Source organism: Thermobia domestica, chromosome 13 (genome assembly GCF_964235325.1).
Source record: "Thermobia domestica chromosome 13, izTheDome1.hap1.1, whole genome shotgun sequence".
Classification (NCBI taxonomy): domain Eukaryota; kingdom Metazoa; phylum Arthropoda; class Insecta; order Zygentoma; family Lepismatidae; genus Thermobia; species Thermobia domestica.
In genome coordinates this window covers 126398652-126420340 of record NC_137466.1, presented here as the reverse complement: position 1 = coordinate 126420340, position 21689 = coordinate 126398652, and the positions used below count along the sequence as shown (strand labels likewise).

The window sequence follows — 21689 nt, the reverse complement described above, 5'->3', positions numbered from 1 at the left end:
TAACTTACTAACATACTAACCTTGCAGCCACCGCAACGCCTCCATCCGTACCTGCTACTAGAGCAGGAGAATTTGACCCTGAAATGGAAATTGAAGCTTGTAGAGATATTCGTTGCGACTTCGATGCCACCTGTGAACTTGGCCCTGATGGCTTCCCTCGTTGTTCCTGTAAGTTTGATTGTTCATCAGAACCATCAAAGCCTGTATGTGCCTCGGATCATAAACTATATTCATCAATTTGTGTGATGAAGATGGAAGGATGCCAGCGACAAATGGAGCTTCGATTGAGGCCCTTAGAACTTTGTGAAGGTGAAGCTATGTTTTACTTCCTGTAGCGTTGTTACAACTCCCTGAAATCCATTCTTTGTCACTATTAGGGTTCTTATGGAGATTTATTTGAAAGTTAAAAACTCATTGTCAAAACAAGGTCGAAATTTTAAATATAAAATTGTGGTAGATAAGTAACTTTGTCGAATTACATCTAATAGAGTTTAGATAGTTTGCAGAATTACAACTAATAGAGTGATCAATCAACGGTCATAGTCTTCATATTCTATTTCACACTTCGGAAATGGTCTATCCGTGTTTTCTTCCCAGCTTAAATTGAAATGAATAAGATAATTAGCGAAATAAATAAAATTATCCTAGTTTTCATAACATATCTTCTCCAAGCTACATCTACCCAAACGCCAGGTCCATTGACCATGAAAGAAACAGGTTGAGTAGTTTTCACCTAAACCAAAGCAATCTTTCAAAGATGATTGAAGATATTGCACGAGGATATCGTATATACAATAATTTCAAAAATAAATATTGGTATTTTTGTAGTTTAACGTCTCATGATTATGCCCTTTAGGCTAAGGGAGATGAATGATTAAAGCAAGTGAATGATGATAGAAGAATTGGTGGAATGATATTATGGGAGGAAACGGGAGTACTTCAACAAAACTCACGGATACGATGTTGTCCACCACAAATTTACTTGACCGGGGATCGAATCAGGGATCCCATGTACCAGAGGTAAGCGCTCTACCATTGAGTCACCGAGCCCGTCATACTGGTATTATTAGTATTACCTTTTACCAATAGTTAATATGTGGGTAAGAGAATTAATAGAGTAGTTTGCTCCCGGTTTTATTATAACCGGAATAATAAAACGTCTATGTAGTATTAACTAACATAAACTATAATGTGATGAAATAATTAACTTTTATCAATTAATAACTTACCCTAAACCTCAATCTTTCAGCCATATGTCTCATTTATGAAAACGTTACTCCGAAAGTACATCACATTTTCCCGTACATTGTTGAATAATAAGATTTAGACATTTCTACCTCTATAAATCGTCATGTTCATATTATAACTAGACATATGTACCTTCTCTTCATAGGAACAATTTTAATAATCATATCACAACTTAAAACTTAAATTTATCAAGTCTCTTTACAATAAACATTTTTGTGTACATATTAAAACGACGGTATTTTGTTCCTAATCGTTATTGGTTACTGGTGTATCATGGGAGTTTCGTTGCAGAAAAGTAATTGAATGTTAACCCCAAATACATACTTATTTTTCTGTAAGATTTCTCAATTGTATTGCTTGTAGATTCACTGTCATCAATTTCGGACATACCCGTATAGTAGTACGTAGCATAATAAAGATACCCATGGCTACACTGAAACTAAAATCTTACATACTAATACTTTAAATTCCTACCATGGCTACTAGGATATTGTTGTAAATAATTAGTAGTATATATTTTTCTCTGGATAACAATAATGATTTTATTTGTCTACAATGTACACTCATGTCCAAAATAATTATCGCATATATACATAATTTGATAATGATTTTGTAGCGTACTTTTGATACTGATACTATGTGTATAATCGGGAAATGTCTATTTATGGTAAATTTCATAAGAAAAGAATTATAAATACGAAAAGTAGAATGAGTAAAATAGAATGTTGCTAAATGGACAAGAAAGTTTTATTTTCGTTTTATTATTTTTATTTGCTGTTCTTTTGACATGAAATTTGCCACATACATGTATTTGCCAATTAACATTATTAAAAATGCCGGGCGAATTCGTTATCAAACTATATTCCTACAACAACATATTTATAGACATGTGACAATAGCTTTGAGCATAAGTGTACATACATTTGTCTTTTCCATGAAAAGATTTCAGTCGTAGCCATAAGAATTACTTTTCTCTATTAAAATTCAGATTGTTATGAGTTGTCACTTTGTGCCATATAGCATCAAATTTCAAATATGACAGTATTCTTGAAATTGTTTAAATATGGGGTGGTACTTAAAATGGATGCATAGAATTCTCTGTGACACAATTTTAATATCCACATCGAGACTATATATTATTATACAGAGATATGTTATATAATACCATAATAACATAAAATATTGTGTATATTTCCTCACGAAATATGTATGGAATCGCTAGTCAGTATAGGCTTCAAACTCTTCTCTCTAGAGAAAAGTTCTAAATTCGGGAAGAATGTTTCAAACATTCGAATTGTCAGTATCACAGTAATATTGAACACACACACACACACACACACATATATATATATATATATATATATATATATATATATATATATATATATATATATATATATTGTGTTTGTGTGTGTGTGTGTGTTAGCATAGATCATATAATAAATTTTAATACCTAATTAACAATTTGTGGTGTGTATCGGCGAATTCAGGCACATAACACAAGAAAGGCGAGAACTTCTTCCCTCTGAGAAAGTAGAACTTTAATAACATGACCGTACATATTAACGTCTTATTTTCTCATACGAAAGAAAGTCTTCCTTTTCTTGAATTATACCTGAATTCATCATTTCATACCATAAACTATGTCTGCAAGAATACTCCAGGTTAGTCCTCCTGTAGTAAATGGCTATCTACCGCACCTTTTTTTTTTTTTTTTTTTTTTTTTTTTTTGCACGTAGTCCCTATTCTATTACCGCTGGGAGAGTATTGAATGCATTACGGTGGTTCGTATTCTACGTCTTAATGGCATTTATATTGGAGACATATCCAAAACTTCATCAAACAAGAGCAATGTTTGGTATCCTGCTTGCTACAACTATGTCGCAAATTGTAACACACATATCCACATATCCATATAAGTATTTTAAAAAGACATATTGCATTTAACTATATATAAGTGGGTTCGATAAAACATCCGTGTTCTTGCAGTCATCTTTCTATGGACCATATTAATGATGTTCTATCTTGTATAAATTTTACAATATGTCGAGTTCCCCTCAGTAAATGAAAACATTATTATTATTATTATTATTATTATTATTATTATTATTATTATTATTATTATTATTATTATTATTATTATTATTATTATTATTATTATTTAATGTATGTGCATTGGAAAGGAAGATCTTTGTGTCAGAAAAGTGTTATTTGAAATTCTATTTTGTTTTCCCATAAAATATTGTTTTAGCTCCAGGCTATATCACAAGAGCAAGAATCTTAACAAGTAAGACAATTTACGATATTCGTAAAACACCATTCATCTATCCCTCTTTACAATTCCAAAAATTGTTATCGTATTAGATTAGAAGCCACAAACTATGGCCTCTTGAAGTTTATTCCTATTCATGTAATTATTTTCGTAATGATCGATTATAAATTTCGTGTTCAAGGTTAAGTTTAATCTATATTCTATATGGATATGATAGTCTTACTATATTTTTAGATAAGTTTGATGGATTTTCTATACAATGTTGATACCGAATAAGTTAATAATGATTTTGAATCATTATGATGACAAATATATATTAAATAATCGGTCATTGTCTTCTAAGCCAATTTAAAATGTTAAAACTATATTAATAAGAAATATGCATGTTATGGATGTGTAATAATTACGAAGTACACTTAAATTCCAAAGTATCCTAGCATTTTTATGAACACCAGAAAGTTGTTTCTTGGTAACCCAATCTCTGAATTTTCAATAATGTTGACTATTATCTACTTTGATAGTCAATAATGTTGACTATTTATCTGCTTTGATAGTGTAAAGTTCACTGGGACATTCGATGAAATATCTATTTAGAAACATAGTCTACAGACATATTTGCACATTTTCAAATTTCATATCGCTTATAGTATAGTATACGTTAAAACTGATGAAATTGTATTTAATGTGTACGTTTCAAATAAATCTGAAATCTAAATGTAACCGTCCGGAAAATGTGTCAATTCCAGGTGTAATCTTATGTTTTAAAATTTTAGTAGCCTATTACTTCAATTTTCAGAGGAAATTATTTATGAATATGCAAAAACTACTTGATTGTCTTTTTAATGGAAATGAATCATATTTAAATCATTACATTATAATACAGTACCTTTCAATGAATATATAATTCTCATTATCTTTTAGTGATTCTAAAGTATGATGACTTAATTTAGCTACATAATATGTTATCATAATAGAACATGTACAAATAGTGTATATTAAAATTCCATGTGTTTTATTATATAACAAACCATATTAAGGTCTACTTTTATGTAATCTCGATACAGTTCTTGCATTGTGTAATTACCTTAAATGAAATTTTTTGTAGTTTTCGTCGAAAGAGAATAAATTAATATGGATGTTTTCTTAAGTGTAAGAACTAGTAATCTGCTTATAGACAAGATATTATTTATTTTTCTTTCTCTGTAGGCATGGAAGTGAAACCTTGTGGCGGACTTGCTCCTTTAACTGATCCAACGACTGGAGAAGAATATGACTGCGGGAGTGGACCTCATCGACAAGACTGTCCTTCAGGAAGCTATTGTCATCAAACGCCCTCGTTTGCGAAGTGTTGTAAGAAAGGTAAATTCTTAATTGCCTGATATCTTGATTCGACTTCATTAATTTTGCTATTGTCTAATAGCTGCTTATTTTATTTCTTAAAAATATATGATTCCTGTTCGACAGATTCAACTCTTCGAGTAAATAAACTCTTACCATACATGTGCATGTAAACCAGTTATGGCTATTGTTTTCCTCCTGTGGTTCTCTACTGAGATACTCTTTCAGTCCAAATTGACATTTTTATATAATTTAGCTTGAGAAGGTCGATCAGGTCAAGAACTTTCGAGAGATCAGGTCAAGAACTGCCCAAACCAAAGAGGCATTCAACAAGGAAAGATCACTCGTAACCAGCAAGATCAATACTGGACTAAAGAAGTAACTTTTCAAGTGCTTTATATATGGAGTATTGGACTGTATGATTCGGAGACTTGGACATTACGGACGTTAGGGGAGAAATATTTAGAGAGCTTTGAAATGTGGTGTTGAAGGAAAATGGAAAAGATAAAATGGACAGAGATGAGAGGAGAGAAGAGGATGCTTTTACCCAGCACACTTTTTGTGATGACCAATTGGATTGAACACATCTTACGAAAAAAAATTCTTCATACCGCCATAGAGGGAAAGATAGAAGGAAAGCGAGGAACAGGAAGAAGAAGAGCGTAACTGATCAATGATTTGATTTGAAAAATAGAAGAAAATGTTGAAAGTTAAAAGAGGAAGCTAGAGATCGAGAAACGTGGAAGAAACATTTCCAGCCCCGATCCCTGAAAAAAACTCATTAATCTTAGGATCTCTCAATAGGCAGAATACTTAATACAAGTTGGCATTTAAATTATTTATTATAGTCCACGGTAAGTGAACTTGCTCATGACTTTGAGCGCTGCACTCACGTCGAGCAACCCGGCTGCAACGACGTTGTCAGTGCAATGAAGTGGAAGACTGCTTCGGCCGAAACTAATATAGAAACGTGACGTTTCTCATCTTAATCATTAAGCGAATCGATAGTTTTAAGAAAAGAGTGAATACCAAAAAATGACAAAGATCAAACAAGGGACTTTTCGTACTCTATATTATTTCCAAAATTCGCTCTATACGTGAGTAATATAGTATAGTTCTCACATGCCAGCATAAACATTTTGGTAATTGAATGAAAACTCTGCTACTTATACAGTTTTTCTTCATTCTTTCAACATTTTAGTTTTTGGACTTACTCTCTTCTTAAACCTGACGATTCAACTGCAAGTGGAAGATATATTGTCCCACTATTGTCCCAACAGAACTATTGTCCCAATTACAATAGGGTTACAAAAATTTAAATATATAGAATTAATTATGTACATGTACCTTACAATAATGGAAATAAAATAAAACTAAAAGATAGAAAGCAAAATAAGACAAGAAAGAAGAATAAATAAAAATAAAGTAAAATAAATTGAAAGAGGATATACGTTAGTTTGGCATTAGTGTAAACAAAAACAATATTACATCTATAACGTAATAGAAGAACAAACAATATATACAATATTCCAATAATCAACTGATGCATTTCTTGTTTGTTTCAACAATTTCAGATATAAAGGACATAATGGAGAAAGATCATACAATATATACAATATTCCAGTAATCATTTGACGCATTTCTGATCTAATGTTTCAACAATTTCAGATATAATGAATATGACAGAGAAAGATCAATCTGTGGACTTTTCTTAGATACATTATTATAATTCCATTTATAGGAGAATTCATATGCATAAAATTTCAAGATTTCACGTTATAAAATAACGTTCTAGTTCTTAAATTGGTTTTCGCGGTATTAAAATTTAACATACTTATGCATTCATGATTATCTATAATGACATTCACCAATTTAAATAGGAGTATCAATTGAGATATTTGCCGCCATCTAGTTAATGACGAATATTTAAATTTGTCCAATATTGTACTGAATAAACCCTTCATGTCTCAGGAATTCAGCCTATACATTTTAAAATACAAACATCTTAAAAACTTATTTTGTATTCCTTCAATGCTTCTTTCATGTTGCTTATAATAAAGATTCCATACTATTAAAGCATATTCTAACTTACTACGTACTAGGCTATTAAACAAGACCATACAGGCTCTTATGTTAGTGAATTCACTTGCATTTCTAATTTAAAATCCTAAACATTTCTGATTGTAGCTTCAATATGAAAATTGATTTGCTGGTGAGAATTAGCAATAATTAAAAAGTGAATTATGACCAGATTGAGCTCAGATGAAAGTTGAAATTATGTATGTTGCCACTCTCACACCAAAACGAAAAAATTAGCGAGAAACCTTGCTATGGAAGCCTCTATTTTCTGAAGTGATCGACCATCAATATACTACTTTTGATTATGTACGATCACCGGGAAAAAATGTATATGATAAAACACCCTAACATTGTACGTGTCATCTAATTTTAATTCTGTTTTCTTTTTTCGACGTAATGAGAAGAACGTAATTTTTATAATAGTGAAAATTACACGAAAATTAATCAATTCGTTCAAACTTTACTGACAAAAGAACATGAAAGATATGTACATATGTTTCACCGATCATTACACACTTTTGTTCAAAATACCTGTTCTCCCATTCTTCTCTGAAAAATTCTGGATTAATATCCAACCTATATTAAACCTAACAACTTCAATCTTCTTTGGCCAATTCAGATCTCAATTTCAAGCTAAAATATTAAAATTTTCTACCTAGTGATGCCAGAAAATGTCTTTTAAGAGAAGTGGATGGCCAAGTTTCTTTGGGTAAGGCTCGCATAGTCGTAAGGATTTCTAATACATTTCTGTAATCATAAAACGTGAGGCAGAAAATCCATAATTTACAGTTAAACTACATTTAAACTCTACAAGCTCATAGAAGTAATATTAAATACCTGCTGTCAAGCACTTCCGTTGTTGCAAAGTTTCATCTTTAAGACCACTATACGTTTATTCCTTTTCATATCAGTTTGTCGATACGAAGACAAATATTTTACACAGTTTGCACACAATTTTGTAAACTAAAGCTTAAAGTTGCGTCTGCTTCTGTTACACTTTTGATGAAATTCCTATATTCTGTTTTATAAATGTCGCGTCGTCTTTCAAATCCATTTACTCGAAATATTCCACGGAACCAAAAGTTTCATAAGTCGTTAAGAACATTCATTTGAGTTCGAATTTAAGTTCTCTCATCACCACTGCTCACTTGCCTCGGTGCTCTTTCCAAACTTTGCAAACAAGAGTCCAAACGCTCGAAGGAAGATCTGAATAGATGGAAGGAGTTTGAGTGTACTGAGCGAAATACAAGCTTTGATTTAGTCATCCAGTAATTTCACAGCACAGAGAAAGTAATTTAAAAAGAAGCTAAGTAAGCTTCCATAGAACTGACTGCATATTGAAATAAGTTAGAACGACATATGAAATGGAACAAAGATATACGTCAAATGTATACTTTAAAGCTTTGTTTTCTTTAACTGCTAGATTAAATAAAGAAATCGTAGCGATATTATCTCTTGTATATACACTCTACTTCATGTCAATATATCCCTTTATTTCAACATATTTCTTAGTTTTTCGTATGATTGGAGTTAGTTGTAACAAAACCATCGGGGGAAGAAGGAGATTCGGAAGGGGGAAAATACAAATATTGGTTCTGTCCATTGTAAATTTGAAAAAAAAATAAAATTTAGAGTGCTTTTCTATGTATGTATCTCCGCCTATTGTTCTCATGTGGAATTCGAATCTCTAATTTCTTCGATTGAAGACTTTAATTGAAGAACATCCAAAGTCTATCGGACAATTTTTCAGGAAGAACAAAAAACATTACTACCTCCCGGCGTAAGCATACGGGATCTTATAGTTTCCATGTGTGTGTGGTACTTTATTTCTCGGTAACTACTGGTCGGATATGAACCAAATTTGATGGGCAATTATCGCATGGAATAAACAGTGCTATATTTGGTGGCCGTGATTAGCTAGGGGCAACCTAGGTTCGACTAGCCTTCTATGTGATACTTTACTTTTTTGTAACTATTGGCCAAATATGAATAAAATTTCGTGGACAGATGATTTGTCACACAGTGTAACGTAATCTGTCGCGAAATTTTAGAATTTAGAAATCATGAAGAATTTAATAATAATTACTCGTAAAATCGAAACAGACTGTACCAGTCAACACTTCAAGCGGTAGCAATAATGCTTAGTGCTATATAGAGTCATTATAAAAACTAATTGGTTTCACTCTAATAATAATAATAATAATAATAATAATAATAATAATAATTATTATTATTATTATTATTATTATTATTATTATTATTATTATTATTATTATTGCGAATGAATTGACGTTACTAAATTATTTCGTTCGTTTAGAAGTATTTCCAGAATGAGAACTCATTTTTTTCAAAATTATCTTTTCAAACTCTAATCTTGATTATTATGCAACAAATTCCAAGGTTCTGTATTGGTGTATATATATACAGAGTGGTAGGTAACTCCACCGACAAACTTTGGGAGGCGAATCCTTGTACGAAATGAAAGAAAAAAGTTCTAATAAACATGGGCCGAAAAATGCCTCCTTTCAGAGTTATGATCCATTGAAAATTCGAACAATCATTTTTCAAAACTCCCTAACTTAGAAACTACAGGACCTATCCCAAGCGGTTTACAAAATTACACAGGAACTATTATGTTCTCTCTCTAAATATCCATGTTTTACCATCCTCCGTTATCGGTGAAAGGAACTGTGAAAAGAAAGTTGAATTATAGGGATACTCATTTAAGTACTTATATATATCTATATCTATATCTATATCTATATCTATATCTATATATATATATATATATATATATATATATATATATATATATATATATATATATATATATATATATATGAACCATCTTGCAAGGTTCCCAGCATGTAAATAATGAACAAATAAAAATAATAAATTAGAAAAGTGTTCATATTTCCATTACTTACGTTATCGAAAAAAAACTAATCAAAATTTATTTTTCTTTAACGTTATATTAGTTTAATTCACTACGGCATGTACCGAATTAAATCTGCCACTTTTAAATTGATGTAGTACCTTTATTACGCATTGTACAAGTTTCTGTTTTACATTTATTGAGAGCAAGTACATTGACTTAAAGTATGCTCAAAGAAACAATACAAAGAGTTCATGGATTGTATTCATGGCGCAGCTTCTTGCGTACTCCCTTCTCGAGGATTTCGACAGACACTTTCTTGATCGTCCTGGCAGCAGCAATCCACTTTCGCTCAAACTCCTGAATGGTTTTCGTAGCCTCACCTGTCTTCCTCAAAACGCCTTTCACTCGCGCCCAATAACGCTCGATAGGCCGGCACTGCGGGACGTTAGGTGGGTTCATGTCTTTTTTGGCAAATTCTATCCCGTTTTACTTCATGAACTCTATCGTCGCTTTGGCGTAGTGGGCTGAGGCGAGATCAGGTCAGAATATGGTGGAGACGTCGTGCTTTCAAATTAGTGGCAGCAGTCGCTTCTGTAAGCACTCTTGGACATAGACTTGTGCGTTCACCGTATCCTAACTAACTAACTAACTAACTCTATGGCCTATGGAACCCGCAGGTTCAATGCCGTGTTCACAAAAGCTCTCCACTGACTTCTATCCTTAGCTAACTACATCCAGTTTCTACTTTGTATTCCAATCTCTGCGAGATCCATCTTAATATTGTCCTCCCATCTGCCCTAGGTCTTCCTAATTGTCGTTTTCCGATTGGTCTTCCAGTCAAGACTTTCAAAGCGTTCCTACTTTTTTCCATTCTAGCTGCATGACCCGCCCACCTAAGCCTCCTAGACTTGACGACCCTAACAATGTTGGGTAAACCGTATAAATTATGTAGTTCCTCGTTATGAAGTTTCCACCATTCCCCCTTCCCGTTCCTCCTGGGTCCGAATATTCGTCTCAGGATCTTGTTCTCAAATACTTTCAGTCTATGTTCTTTCCTCCGAAGGATTTCCTCACGAAGGATTTCATTACCTTCGTGACAAAAACTGAACTCCTTTCTCCGCACTCGCAGATCGCCTGCCACACAAGATATTTCTTGTCGAATTTCCCCACTGCGACCGTTGTTTCGGGTCGTGGGAGAATTGTTGACCAGGAAGCGCTGAAAAGTCGGCCTTGACGTAGATTTCGTCGTCCATAATGATGTGGCGATTTTCGCGTCCAAAATAGTCATAGAATTTGCGAGCACGTGATGTGATGGCGGTGCCCTGATTTTCTGAAACTCTTGGCACCTTCTGTTTTTTGTATGTCCTCATACCGTCGCGTTGCTTCGATCTCTGCACCATGCTGACGCTTATGTTGCAATTCATGAAAACATCCCTGATCGAAGCACTAGGATTCTTCTTTATGGCACTCACGATCCTTTTGTGAAGTTGGGGTCACGTGGATCGTAAGGATTTCGATTGTTTTGTTGTCGTTCGATCGACTGAGTCGTAATGTACTGTGTCAATATGGTTTGGACAGCTCTGTGCGGCATTTTCAGGTCCTTCGCAATCAAACTCCAGGGGCGACAAGGATTTTGGAGCCATTTGTCGACGACTCGTTGACGGTGATCTCTTTCATTCATTGCTGTATCTGTACCCTGCAACATTAAACAATGAAAAGCATATCAATTTCTAAGTTAGTGTACGTGCTATCAATACATGTACAACATAAACTTGTACAATGCGTAATAAAGGTACTACATCAATTTAAAAATGGCAGGTTTAATTCAGTACATGCCTTATTAGCACGAGAAATAGCAGAATTTTCATTCCCAAATCTAGACATGAAAAAATATAAGATAAATAGAAATTATACAAGTAAAATAGACTGTCAAGTAGGAAAATATGTAGCTTCTCACAGAAGTTTCTTACACCAGCGAATTTCTTAAAAGATAGCAATAGGTAGAAGGCCTCTATTGACAATGGATGAAACTTCCATTCATAGTCAGATTTTCAATGGTATCAAATTTGTAATGGAAATGTACAAATATGTACAAAGAAAAAATGGAGAAGATTATGGGATGAAATTTTATACAAGTAATAAATTGGAGATCTATAGGAATATATTAAAAGTTATTAGAACTGCGAGGATTGAATTTTCTCTGGAACGAAAGATTGCATAAAGGATATCTAATAACTTTAGAATAAAGGCAATCTGTATTGAGAAATAAACTAATGAGAAAATATATTTGTGTACCTGATTTCAGGAAATTAAAATATCTGATATTTCCTCTTTTTCATGATGTTTATAATTTGGACCACTGGGTATATTAGAAAGAACAGAATTGTATAATGATCTATTTAACTAACAACTTCTGTTTTTTACTGTTAATATTTCTTCTCATATTTATTCTTTTCACTCTCTTTATTCCGAACTTTAGATATGGCAGTCCATGTAAGAAGCTGTGACGATTCATGGTATGGTTGTTGTCCAGATGGTAAAACAGCTGCTTTAGGACCAGATAATGGAGGATGTCCATCCAATTGCAACTGTAACAAACTAGGTAATAATGTAGTCCATTTTGACGATAAGTACTTTTTGTAAATATGTTACATATTTTATACGCATTGACACTGAAAGCTTTAATTGAAAGTGAAGCTTCATTCAAAGATTTTCATGGATCGCACTGTGCTATATCCCATAATATCATAATATAAATTTAATATATATTATTTCTTACTTCACTAAAATAAGAAATAAATTATAATGTATGATAAATAAAAGTGATTATGTGCAATGTTGCTACAAAGAGTAAAACATTAAAAACTCTTAAGTAGTGTTCTTCCCTTGCTATGAGTAGCTCCGGATTTCATTACCGGCATAAATTTAGTTTTCAAATACATCACAACATAAGTATTTAAAATAAATTTTACAAGAGCAAGAAACAGTATTCCAAGACGTGAAAATTATCTAAACGTATAATGCATCTCAAGAAAGTTTAAAAAATAATTGTCTGTATTTATTATTTCACGAGAATTATTTTTTGTAGGTTCTTATTCTGATACCTGCGATCCTGTAACACAACAATGTTCGTGTAAACCAGGAGTCGGCGGCCTCAAATGTGACAGATGCGAACCAGGCTTCTGGGGTCTTCCAAAAATTTCCGAAGGAAACCAGGGATGTATTCGTAAGTACATTAAAAAAAATAGCTTGATCCTTTTATTCAACTCAAAAATATATTCGGCCTATGTTTAACAGAAGGGGTCCAGCTCTTTTCTCTAAAAAGTATTACAATTTTCGTAATTTCTGTTCACATTCTGTTAGTTTAGGGTAGGGTTGGTTAGTTTAAGTTAGGTTAGGCTAGTTTAGGTTACGTTAGGTTAGTTTAGTTTATGTTATATTAGTGTAGGAGTCCCGCATAATTTTCCAAAAAATGGTATAATTTCGCTTATTTCTACTAATATTACGTTAGTTTAGGTTAGTTTAGGTTAGCTTTCGTTAGTTTATGTTAGCTTAGGTTAGATTTAGTTACGTTGTGTTACGTCTAAGTACTTACATCTCTCATTTCTCCTGTAAATTTTGCGTTTTTTACCTGCTTCTGGACCCCTTGTACTAAACATACCCCATATATTCATTATTTTATCTGTATTCGTGTGTCTGCTTAATCACAATATAAAACACGTAAAAGTCAAACACAGACTTGAATAGTTCTTACTTAAATTCCACACTTTACAAAGTACCTCATGTAAAGCCTTCACCATAATTACCGCTTATTTCATCGTTTCCCTTTCACCAGCATAATTGAAAATAGTTTATTCATTGGACACCTTGTGACTTGTTTTCATCCGCCATTTGAGTTTCAAGATGTCTATTATACCAATCAGCGACACGTCGTGTGTTCTAAGACAACCTGTTCTGGACAAAGAACCTGTACCTGTCTTCCTGAATCGCCAGGATTTGAAACCAAACAAATATATTGTTGTGAAATGGATGTTATGATTGCTTTCTTTGTATTCCTGTTACATTTATAATTTTAAAGCCTGTTTATTTCATTTCTTCTTTGTGTTTTCTTTTAATAACGAATTAAAATAATACAAGTCAGGAAGTAGAACCCTTAATGTAGCATTGTAATTTTGTCAACATTACAAAACACATAAGCCCAATTCTTTGAAAACTTGTCTCCAAGTCTACATCTCAGTTTTAGACCGAATGATAGTGATCCTGGCATAGCCAAATTACGTTTATACTTCAGACTTACAATTAAACAGCGACCGAAAGACTTACAATTAAAAAGCAACAGATACACAAAATTGACTTAGTATTTATGTACTTGTCTAATAGTTATCCATTGATTCTATTTTATGTTAAGAATTGAATGAGAACATATCTGTTAATGATAAACATATTTTTAGTCACTTGTTAATAAAAAATTATGAGGTTTGATACCTCATAACTCCCCACATGCAAGGTGCCAATATTAAACTCAGATTACTACGTCCAATTAATGTGATCTATTCTATCTTTAACAATGTTTATGATCTTATTATTCTTAAGTGTTTAATATAGTCATAATACTCAGTACTCTGTTGTGAACATCTTGCATATTATTTCCACTATAATTTCACATTTCCTAATATTATAACCTATATCATTATTAATCCTAACTCCACTTTATAAAATGTCTCTTCTTTCTTCAGTGAATTATTAAAACGAATAGTGCAACCATTGACTAAGTCAACTATATCATTAAATCTGTCGTAAAGATAAAAAAATTATTAAAAACTATGTTGTATTAAGTAGTAAGAACGGCATTGAAGAAAACTGGAAATAGGTCACAACTGATAACATTTAAAATAATATTATATCTCAAAATCAGGAAAAAGAGTCAAAATTTTGTAAGAGTTCGTAAGGTCATTGAGGGCCTGAAACCCAGGTAGTCGGGAAAATTGAGAGGATGACAGGGAAAATAGAAAATGAAAAAAGAGAGAATGAAGAGGTGGGAAAGGAAGATAAATATGGGGAAAAGCCTGTAGAATAAAATGTGTATGTGTGAAGTGTATGGGCCAATCCCCAGCGACCCTCGTTCTCTACATGCACAAGAAAATGACGTGCACTATGTAGATCCACAGCCGAACTCCCAAACGATCTATAAATAAAGTGTCATTTATAAGTTTAATAAATAATATTCATCTATCTATTTATTGTACAACTTAAATATCCCAACATCACTAATTATAACTGTTCCGAATTGAAATACTTAAATATTTGTCTTTTCCTTAGTATATTGAATGGTTTGTTACTATTTGAAACGTATTTTTTTCTATAAAGGTTAGTAGTTTTACATAAAGAAAGGAAGAACAAAGAAATCATCTGTATAATGCCTTCTTAAGTATTATTAATAATAAAAAGAATGAAGACAACACAAAACCACATAACAGCTTAATCGTTAAAACTAATCAATCTCTAATTAGTAAAGGAAAAAGAAAGACAGTGTGAGAACGGGACAGGGTAAATATCTCGTATGAGAGAGAAGACAGGTGCAACTTTTCCCATGTAACCAGGAATCATTTTTCTTCCTTTCTACAGCTAGATTAAGGGTATTTTCAGAAGATGTAGTTCCCGGGATAAAATGAAGATGTTTTCCGTATTGTTGTTTTTTATTTTCTTCAATTCTTTATTCTTTTCCAAGCATCATGAACACACTATATTTAAAAAGCAAGCTATTTAATAAATTTATACCGTTATCGAAGTTTTGTAAACAGATATCTTTAAAACAATTTTCTTTAAAGTTATATCTTATTCATGTTGTTGTCTAAAACAAAGTCAGTAAAGATGCTTCAAGTTCAATGTTGTTACTTCCATATCCTATCTTTTCATTATTATTATTATTGTTATTTGCAGCTTTTCTTAATCCAATACTAAACAAACTCATTTTATATGTTGTTCCTTTTTCTTCTATTCTTTGCGCTTTCAACAAGAAATTAGTTTACTCTCTCATCCCATCATTTGGGTTATTCATCTTCATTTCATTTTCTTACTATTTTATTTTAAGAGATTTCGTATGGTCATTTTTCATTAACGATATAGTATGGCCACCACATGCCGTTTCGTCTCATTCGCACACATTATGATGCCTGTTCCTCCTTGTTTATTTTGTAATATTTTAATGTTATTTTCATTTATTAACATTATTCTCTCCAAAAACTATATATTGTAGACATATTTCAATAGCATATCAATATTTACCAAAATAATCTAAACATCTTAACAAAACCTGATGCATTTCATTAATACAGCACTGGACACTTTTAGACTGTAATAAAGCTTATATTCGTGTCAGAATCGAAATATATAATCAGTAGTTGCTTTTTCAGAGTAATAGTGGACGTTTCATTTTAAGTCTATATTTACGAGAAGTCGTAAAATAGGTTATCATATTTTTTTCTTGAGAAATTGTAAAGCACGGGTAAACTACGACAGCGGTTTAATGCGAGAGCCAACTGTACGTCATTTGATGACATACAACCAAGATCTTTCAGATGATGATATCGTAATATTAGAGATCCATTGTGTGCCAAGCAAGTATGAAGGTTGGAATAACCAATTTTCAGAAGAATTGTCAGACGCTGAGAAGACCGACTTGTAGGCAGCAGCCTGACTTTCTGATATCTGACGCTCTACTCTTATATGGCAATATGAGACAAGACTCGGCTGCAGCAACGCAAAACCATCTCGCCACTCTCGGTTGGAAATACCTTGCCCATCTGCCGTACAATCTCGACCTCGCGCCATGTAAATGCATCAGCGTCCTTAATTCTGATGTGATTTTAAAAAGTAACCCTTGTTTTCTATTTTTGCAACACATAATTTGTCTTGTATAAACACCTCTGATCATAGCCACCACAGGAAACTTATTTTTCGATTTCAGCTCGTACTTCTACATTTATCCGATCTGTTCTTTCTTGTTCATTTCAAACATTTAACTTTTGTCCATAGGTGTGAATTGTAGTTTACTCCGTGTACTCCTTGCACATTGATGTATTGCACTATAAATCTGTGAGTTTTTAATTTACCGTGATGCTGTTGTTTACTATATTGTACCTATTGTTTCTGTTATTGACACCATATTAAAAATAAACTTACTTTCATTCTAGCGTGTGGTTGCTCTTTATTTGGATCAGTACGAGACGATTGTGAGCAAATGACTGGAAGATGTGTTTGTAAGCCTGGAATACAGGGACAAAAGTGTACCATTTGCTCCGGAAATAAAGTGTTGGGCCCTAATGGATGTGTTTCAGGTACGCTAGTTGATCAAATAACATATATTAGAATAGAACTTCATTTCGTAAAATTATATTCTCGTAACAACGTTCCTATATCTGTAACATATTTCAAAATGTCACTATTCGTACGTTCTTTCTTCGTTGGGAAGATGTGTGATATCTTTTCCGTTATACAGAATTAAAAACATTCTCCAAACTGTGTACGCGAAACCTTTGGATTACAATTTCCAATATACTTTTCTTTTTCATTCCAGCTTGTAAAATGGGAGCAATATTTGAAGTTGATACTCAAGAGTTGGTTTCGTTAGACTTATTTGCAGATATTATAAATATTTGTCTATTATTTACCTAAGTTGTATTTACGATTCAATAACCTCTGTAATAATACTTTCTTATTTTAATTATATTCGTATTTGTACTTTTGTAATTTCTTAATCATTAATATTATTATTAGGAGAAGGAGTAGAAGTCTTTTCACAATAGCATATTTTCCGTAGACAGGAGAGAAAATTTATACAATTAATCATTTACTTTACAGGAAGTTTACTGATAAATAAAGGAATTAGGCGTATTTTCTTCATTCTGGGATGTCAAAAATGTCCATCTAAAAATCGAAGAATTTGCTGAAATTGTACTAAGTTAATAATGTGCGCACTTTAGTACTTATATTTGATTGTCATTACTAGGCAACTTCCTAGTTTCAACATAATTCTCTGAAAGTATACTGAAAAAACGGTAATTAATTTTCTTAAATGGTGAATTTCCAGTAAATCCAAATCGAATGACTTATCGCCAATACAGTTTCTTGGTAGTATGCTCAACATGATTTCCTCTATGTTACGAAAACCCACTCAATTGTAGTATTCTTTCTGAGACTAAACAAAATAGTATACATAGGTGGGCTTGTTTCAGATGACTGAACTAGTGCTATAATGAATATGTTTGAATATTACAAATTAATAAATTTAAATATTATTATAAACATTATCTTCATTTTTGATTACAAGTTTCATATACAAAAATTCAACTTTAGTTATATTACTTGTATTGGATCATATTTAGATTAAACTTCATTTCTGTTAATCTTGTTTAGTATCGAAGTACGAAACAGATATAAGTACATGAAGATGGGCTACAACACCAAAGGAGTGATTGATTTGCTAGAAATATTTCAGTATGCTATTAATAGTAAGTCTTCTAGAACTTAGCAAAAAGAGATAGACTGACCAAAATGTTCACGTTTAAAACATGTGTATTTTTCTTTCTGTATTCTTACTCTCTTCTTTGTTATTTTTTAAGATACCAATTATTCTCTACTTTATGTGCAAACAGCTGATGTAACAACACCAGTTCCAACTTCCTGTTTGGAGCTTACCTGCTACTTTGGTGCCACCTGTGAAGAGCATGACGGTTACGCAGAATGTGTATGTAAAGCACGATGTTCAGAAGATTCAAGCAAAATGCAGGTTAGCTGAGATTTTATAACTTTCTCTCTTTTATTGTTAATTAAAATATAAAATTGATTACTGATGAAAAATATGTATTACATAATTACGCATGTAGTTCCAAAAATCGCTGTAGTCATTTTGAAGTTGATGTCACAAAAGTAAATAGGGATCTCGATTTTTGTTGGCATTGTGTTCTGTTTGTACCCCCATTTCAGATTTGATACTATTGTGCTGCCAAAATGTCTTGAGCCGTGGCAAAAGTGCGAACTAAAGCTCACACCCATGCGTTGAGCCAATAAGGGTTCAGCTGTTCCTAAGCGAGAGACCTTTAGCGAAAGGGAGTGAATTCCTTCAGCCGATAGCAGCGCCTGAAACGGAAGACTAGGTGTCAAGTCAATGTGGTATATTTATAAGACTGTTGTAATATGTTTTGATTTAAATCATCCTGGGATCAAGATAGCTTAAAATGAGCATGAAGGTTTTTCCTTTTGAAAATTATTTCTGTTAGCTTTATAAAAGTTAAGTCAAGTCCAAAATGGTCTAAACGTTTAGACGTTGAGTAATCTCTTTATTATAGTCTGTGGAGAACATTTGATCCACAATTTAAAATATTTAGGTATTTGCCAACAATATAAGACGCTTTATAAATTTTAAAAATCTGATATTTTCAACCTCATTTTTCTCAGAATGAGTACGATTTACGGTTTTTGGACTTAAGGCCTTTAACGCAGCAGACACAGAACTAAAAAACATGAATCGTATTATTATAATTTAGAAATACAAGATACCTTTCTAATGTAGGGTTTTAACCTCTGTCACTATACCAAATAAGTTACAAACTTTTCTTTTTAATTTTGTAGGCTGTATGTGGGAACGATGGTCAAACATATGGATCGGAATGTCAACTTAAACTGTTTGCTTGCAGATATCAAAAAGATATTGTAGTCCATTCTTTAGGCCCATGTAAAGGTAAGTAAATTCGTGTTAGTATATGCTAGTAGGGTATGTATGTATGTTTTAGGACACATTGCAGCCACAACTTCTGCAAAGTCTACTACAATCTTTATGTTTGTTCTCTCATTTACCGATACATTCTTCCTCTTACTACAATTAATCACATACATTGGTCTGTTATCTATAAACTCTTTAGGATCATAGTACATTTCGGTATTTCCACATGTTATTATCTTAAATGCAGTATAATCTTCGTAATCCCTGTTAGCAATATCTAAGTTTCTTGATTCTTTTGGAAATACCTCATTCCTCCCATTCTTAAGATAGATATTCTTTACCTTACAATGATCGAACTTACTTGCATCTGCTGTTTGTTTACCACTTCTATCAGTTTGGAACATTACAACTACGAAATCGGGCATATCAAATTGTCTAGAATTAAATTGAGTAGTAACATCAAACTCCAAGAAAGAGCCTACAACAGTCTTTTGAACACATTGATAAGTATGGAATGAAAAGATGATTTTAGGTTCCTTAAGAATATATCGTGTTCTTTACAAGCCTCATCTAATGGGTTAATACCTTTATCACCTCTTTCTAACCTTTCTTGTAGCTTAGTTCCCGGACCACAGTACGAAAATCCTGGAATATGTAATTCAAATGGGAGTTTATTAATCAAATCATTTACTAATCCTTTTCCAAGCTTCTCATTATTCCAGAATCGTGGTGGTAATGTATTTAAGATCTTAATCAAATAACCTATACCTTTCGGATCATTAGGAACAAATTGTGAAAGCTTATTATTAATCATACTCACTATACCTACTTTCTCATTATAAAAGTTATTATTACCAGCCTTTTCTTCTCCGTCTATAACTATTAGCCTATCTATAAGCTTTCTCACATCATCCATCCATATATATTCTTTAGGTATCTCTGTATATTGTTTAATTCTTTCACCAGTCCTTTTAGGAGTTGGAGGTAAAGATGGTTTAATATAATTATCCAAAATAGGCTTGATAATATTAATGTACTTGGAACCTCTAATAGATGCTACTTTTTTATCTCGATTATATTTTTGGAAGGCAGCATCTGATTCTATTATTATTTCTTTGTACTGTTCAAAATCGTCATCGTCATAATCTTCAATAGTTTTATTAGTATTCATCGTTAACAATTCCCATAGACCCTCTGTTCCTTTATAAGTTTTACCATTAATTATCAAATCATGACCATTCACTTTAACTTCAGAATTTCCTATCTTATTATTTTCCCATCTTCTTCTACAGTACTTATTCCAAATACACTATCATTTCTTTTACTATAATATTTCGTTGCAATCTTACCAAATGATTGCGCTGTTGTTAAAGGTTCTACTCCTTCCACTTTGTCTTTAATTTGTTTCTCATTTGTTTTATTTCTTCCGTTATAGGCGTATCACTACTACATGGAGAACTATCATAAGTTATCTTTTTAGGTGTTTCTAGTAGACTAGGATCTATTGAAGCCGTCTTATGTACAACTGGAACAAGTTCAGTTATTAGATTTTTATTTTGTTTTGCTACTTCTTTGATTTCACTTCCTAAATTTTGAATAGCATCAATTACAGCTTGTTCTTGCGTCTTAAATTTATCATATATACCTGCTCTTTCTTTCTTCCAAGATTTGAAGCCCTTTATCAAGAACTCCTTTAACTTAATATTCTTATTAATTTCTTTCTCATCCATTTATTATATAGAAAACGAACAAACGTCAATAAACGTCAATAAACGTGAAAAAACATCAAACGTTTAAGAAGTGTTTTATCTTGTTCCTATACTTACCATTGTTTACCTTCCTTGTCATATCAATTACTATAAAACCATAATCTTCTTGCCAACATTTTGAACATATCTCTTTAAATTTATCATAAGACATATCTCCTCCAACAAACTCATTATATACATGTTTAAGATTAGTATCATCTTGTCTAAATACACATAGGAAGTTAACGTTATCTCTTATAAGCTGTTTAGGTACTTTTGAATATGTCTGTGCAAGATAGAAACAGTCTAAATGCCTATGTCTACCTCTTGTAAAGTAATTTCTAACAGTATCTTGATTCTCTAAAATGTAATTCTCTCAAACACAACAACAGAGTATTTTTCACA

General features: G+C 32.3%; 1 protein-coding gene across 5 annotated transcripts in view; it reads left to right on the top strand.

The window, feature by feature from the left end:
• LOC145668491 (agrin-like) overlaps positions 1–21689 on the top strand; it is a 1085796-nt gene that overhangs the window by 1022144 nt on the left and 41963 nt on the right. For 4 of the 5 annotated variants that reach the window (XM_081736441.1, XM_081736438.1, XM_081736439.1 and 1 more), the window contains 7 exons: positions 28–309; positions 4727–4879; positions 12295–12417; positions 12904–13041; positions 17009–17152; positions 18470–18603; positions 19446–19554. In XM_081736441.1, coding sequence (XP_081592567.1) covers positions 28–309; positions 4727–4879; positions 12295–12417; positions 12904–13041; positions 17009–17152; positions 18470–18603; positions 19446–19554 — 1083 coding nt within the window. The remainder of the gene's footprint in view (positions 1–27; positions 310–4726; positions 4880–12294; positions 12418–12903; positions 13042–17008; positions 17153–18469; positions 18604–19445; positions 19555–21689) is intronic. The other variant, XM_081736440.1, reaches the window with a different exon arrangement.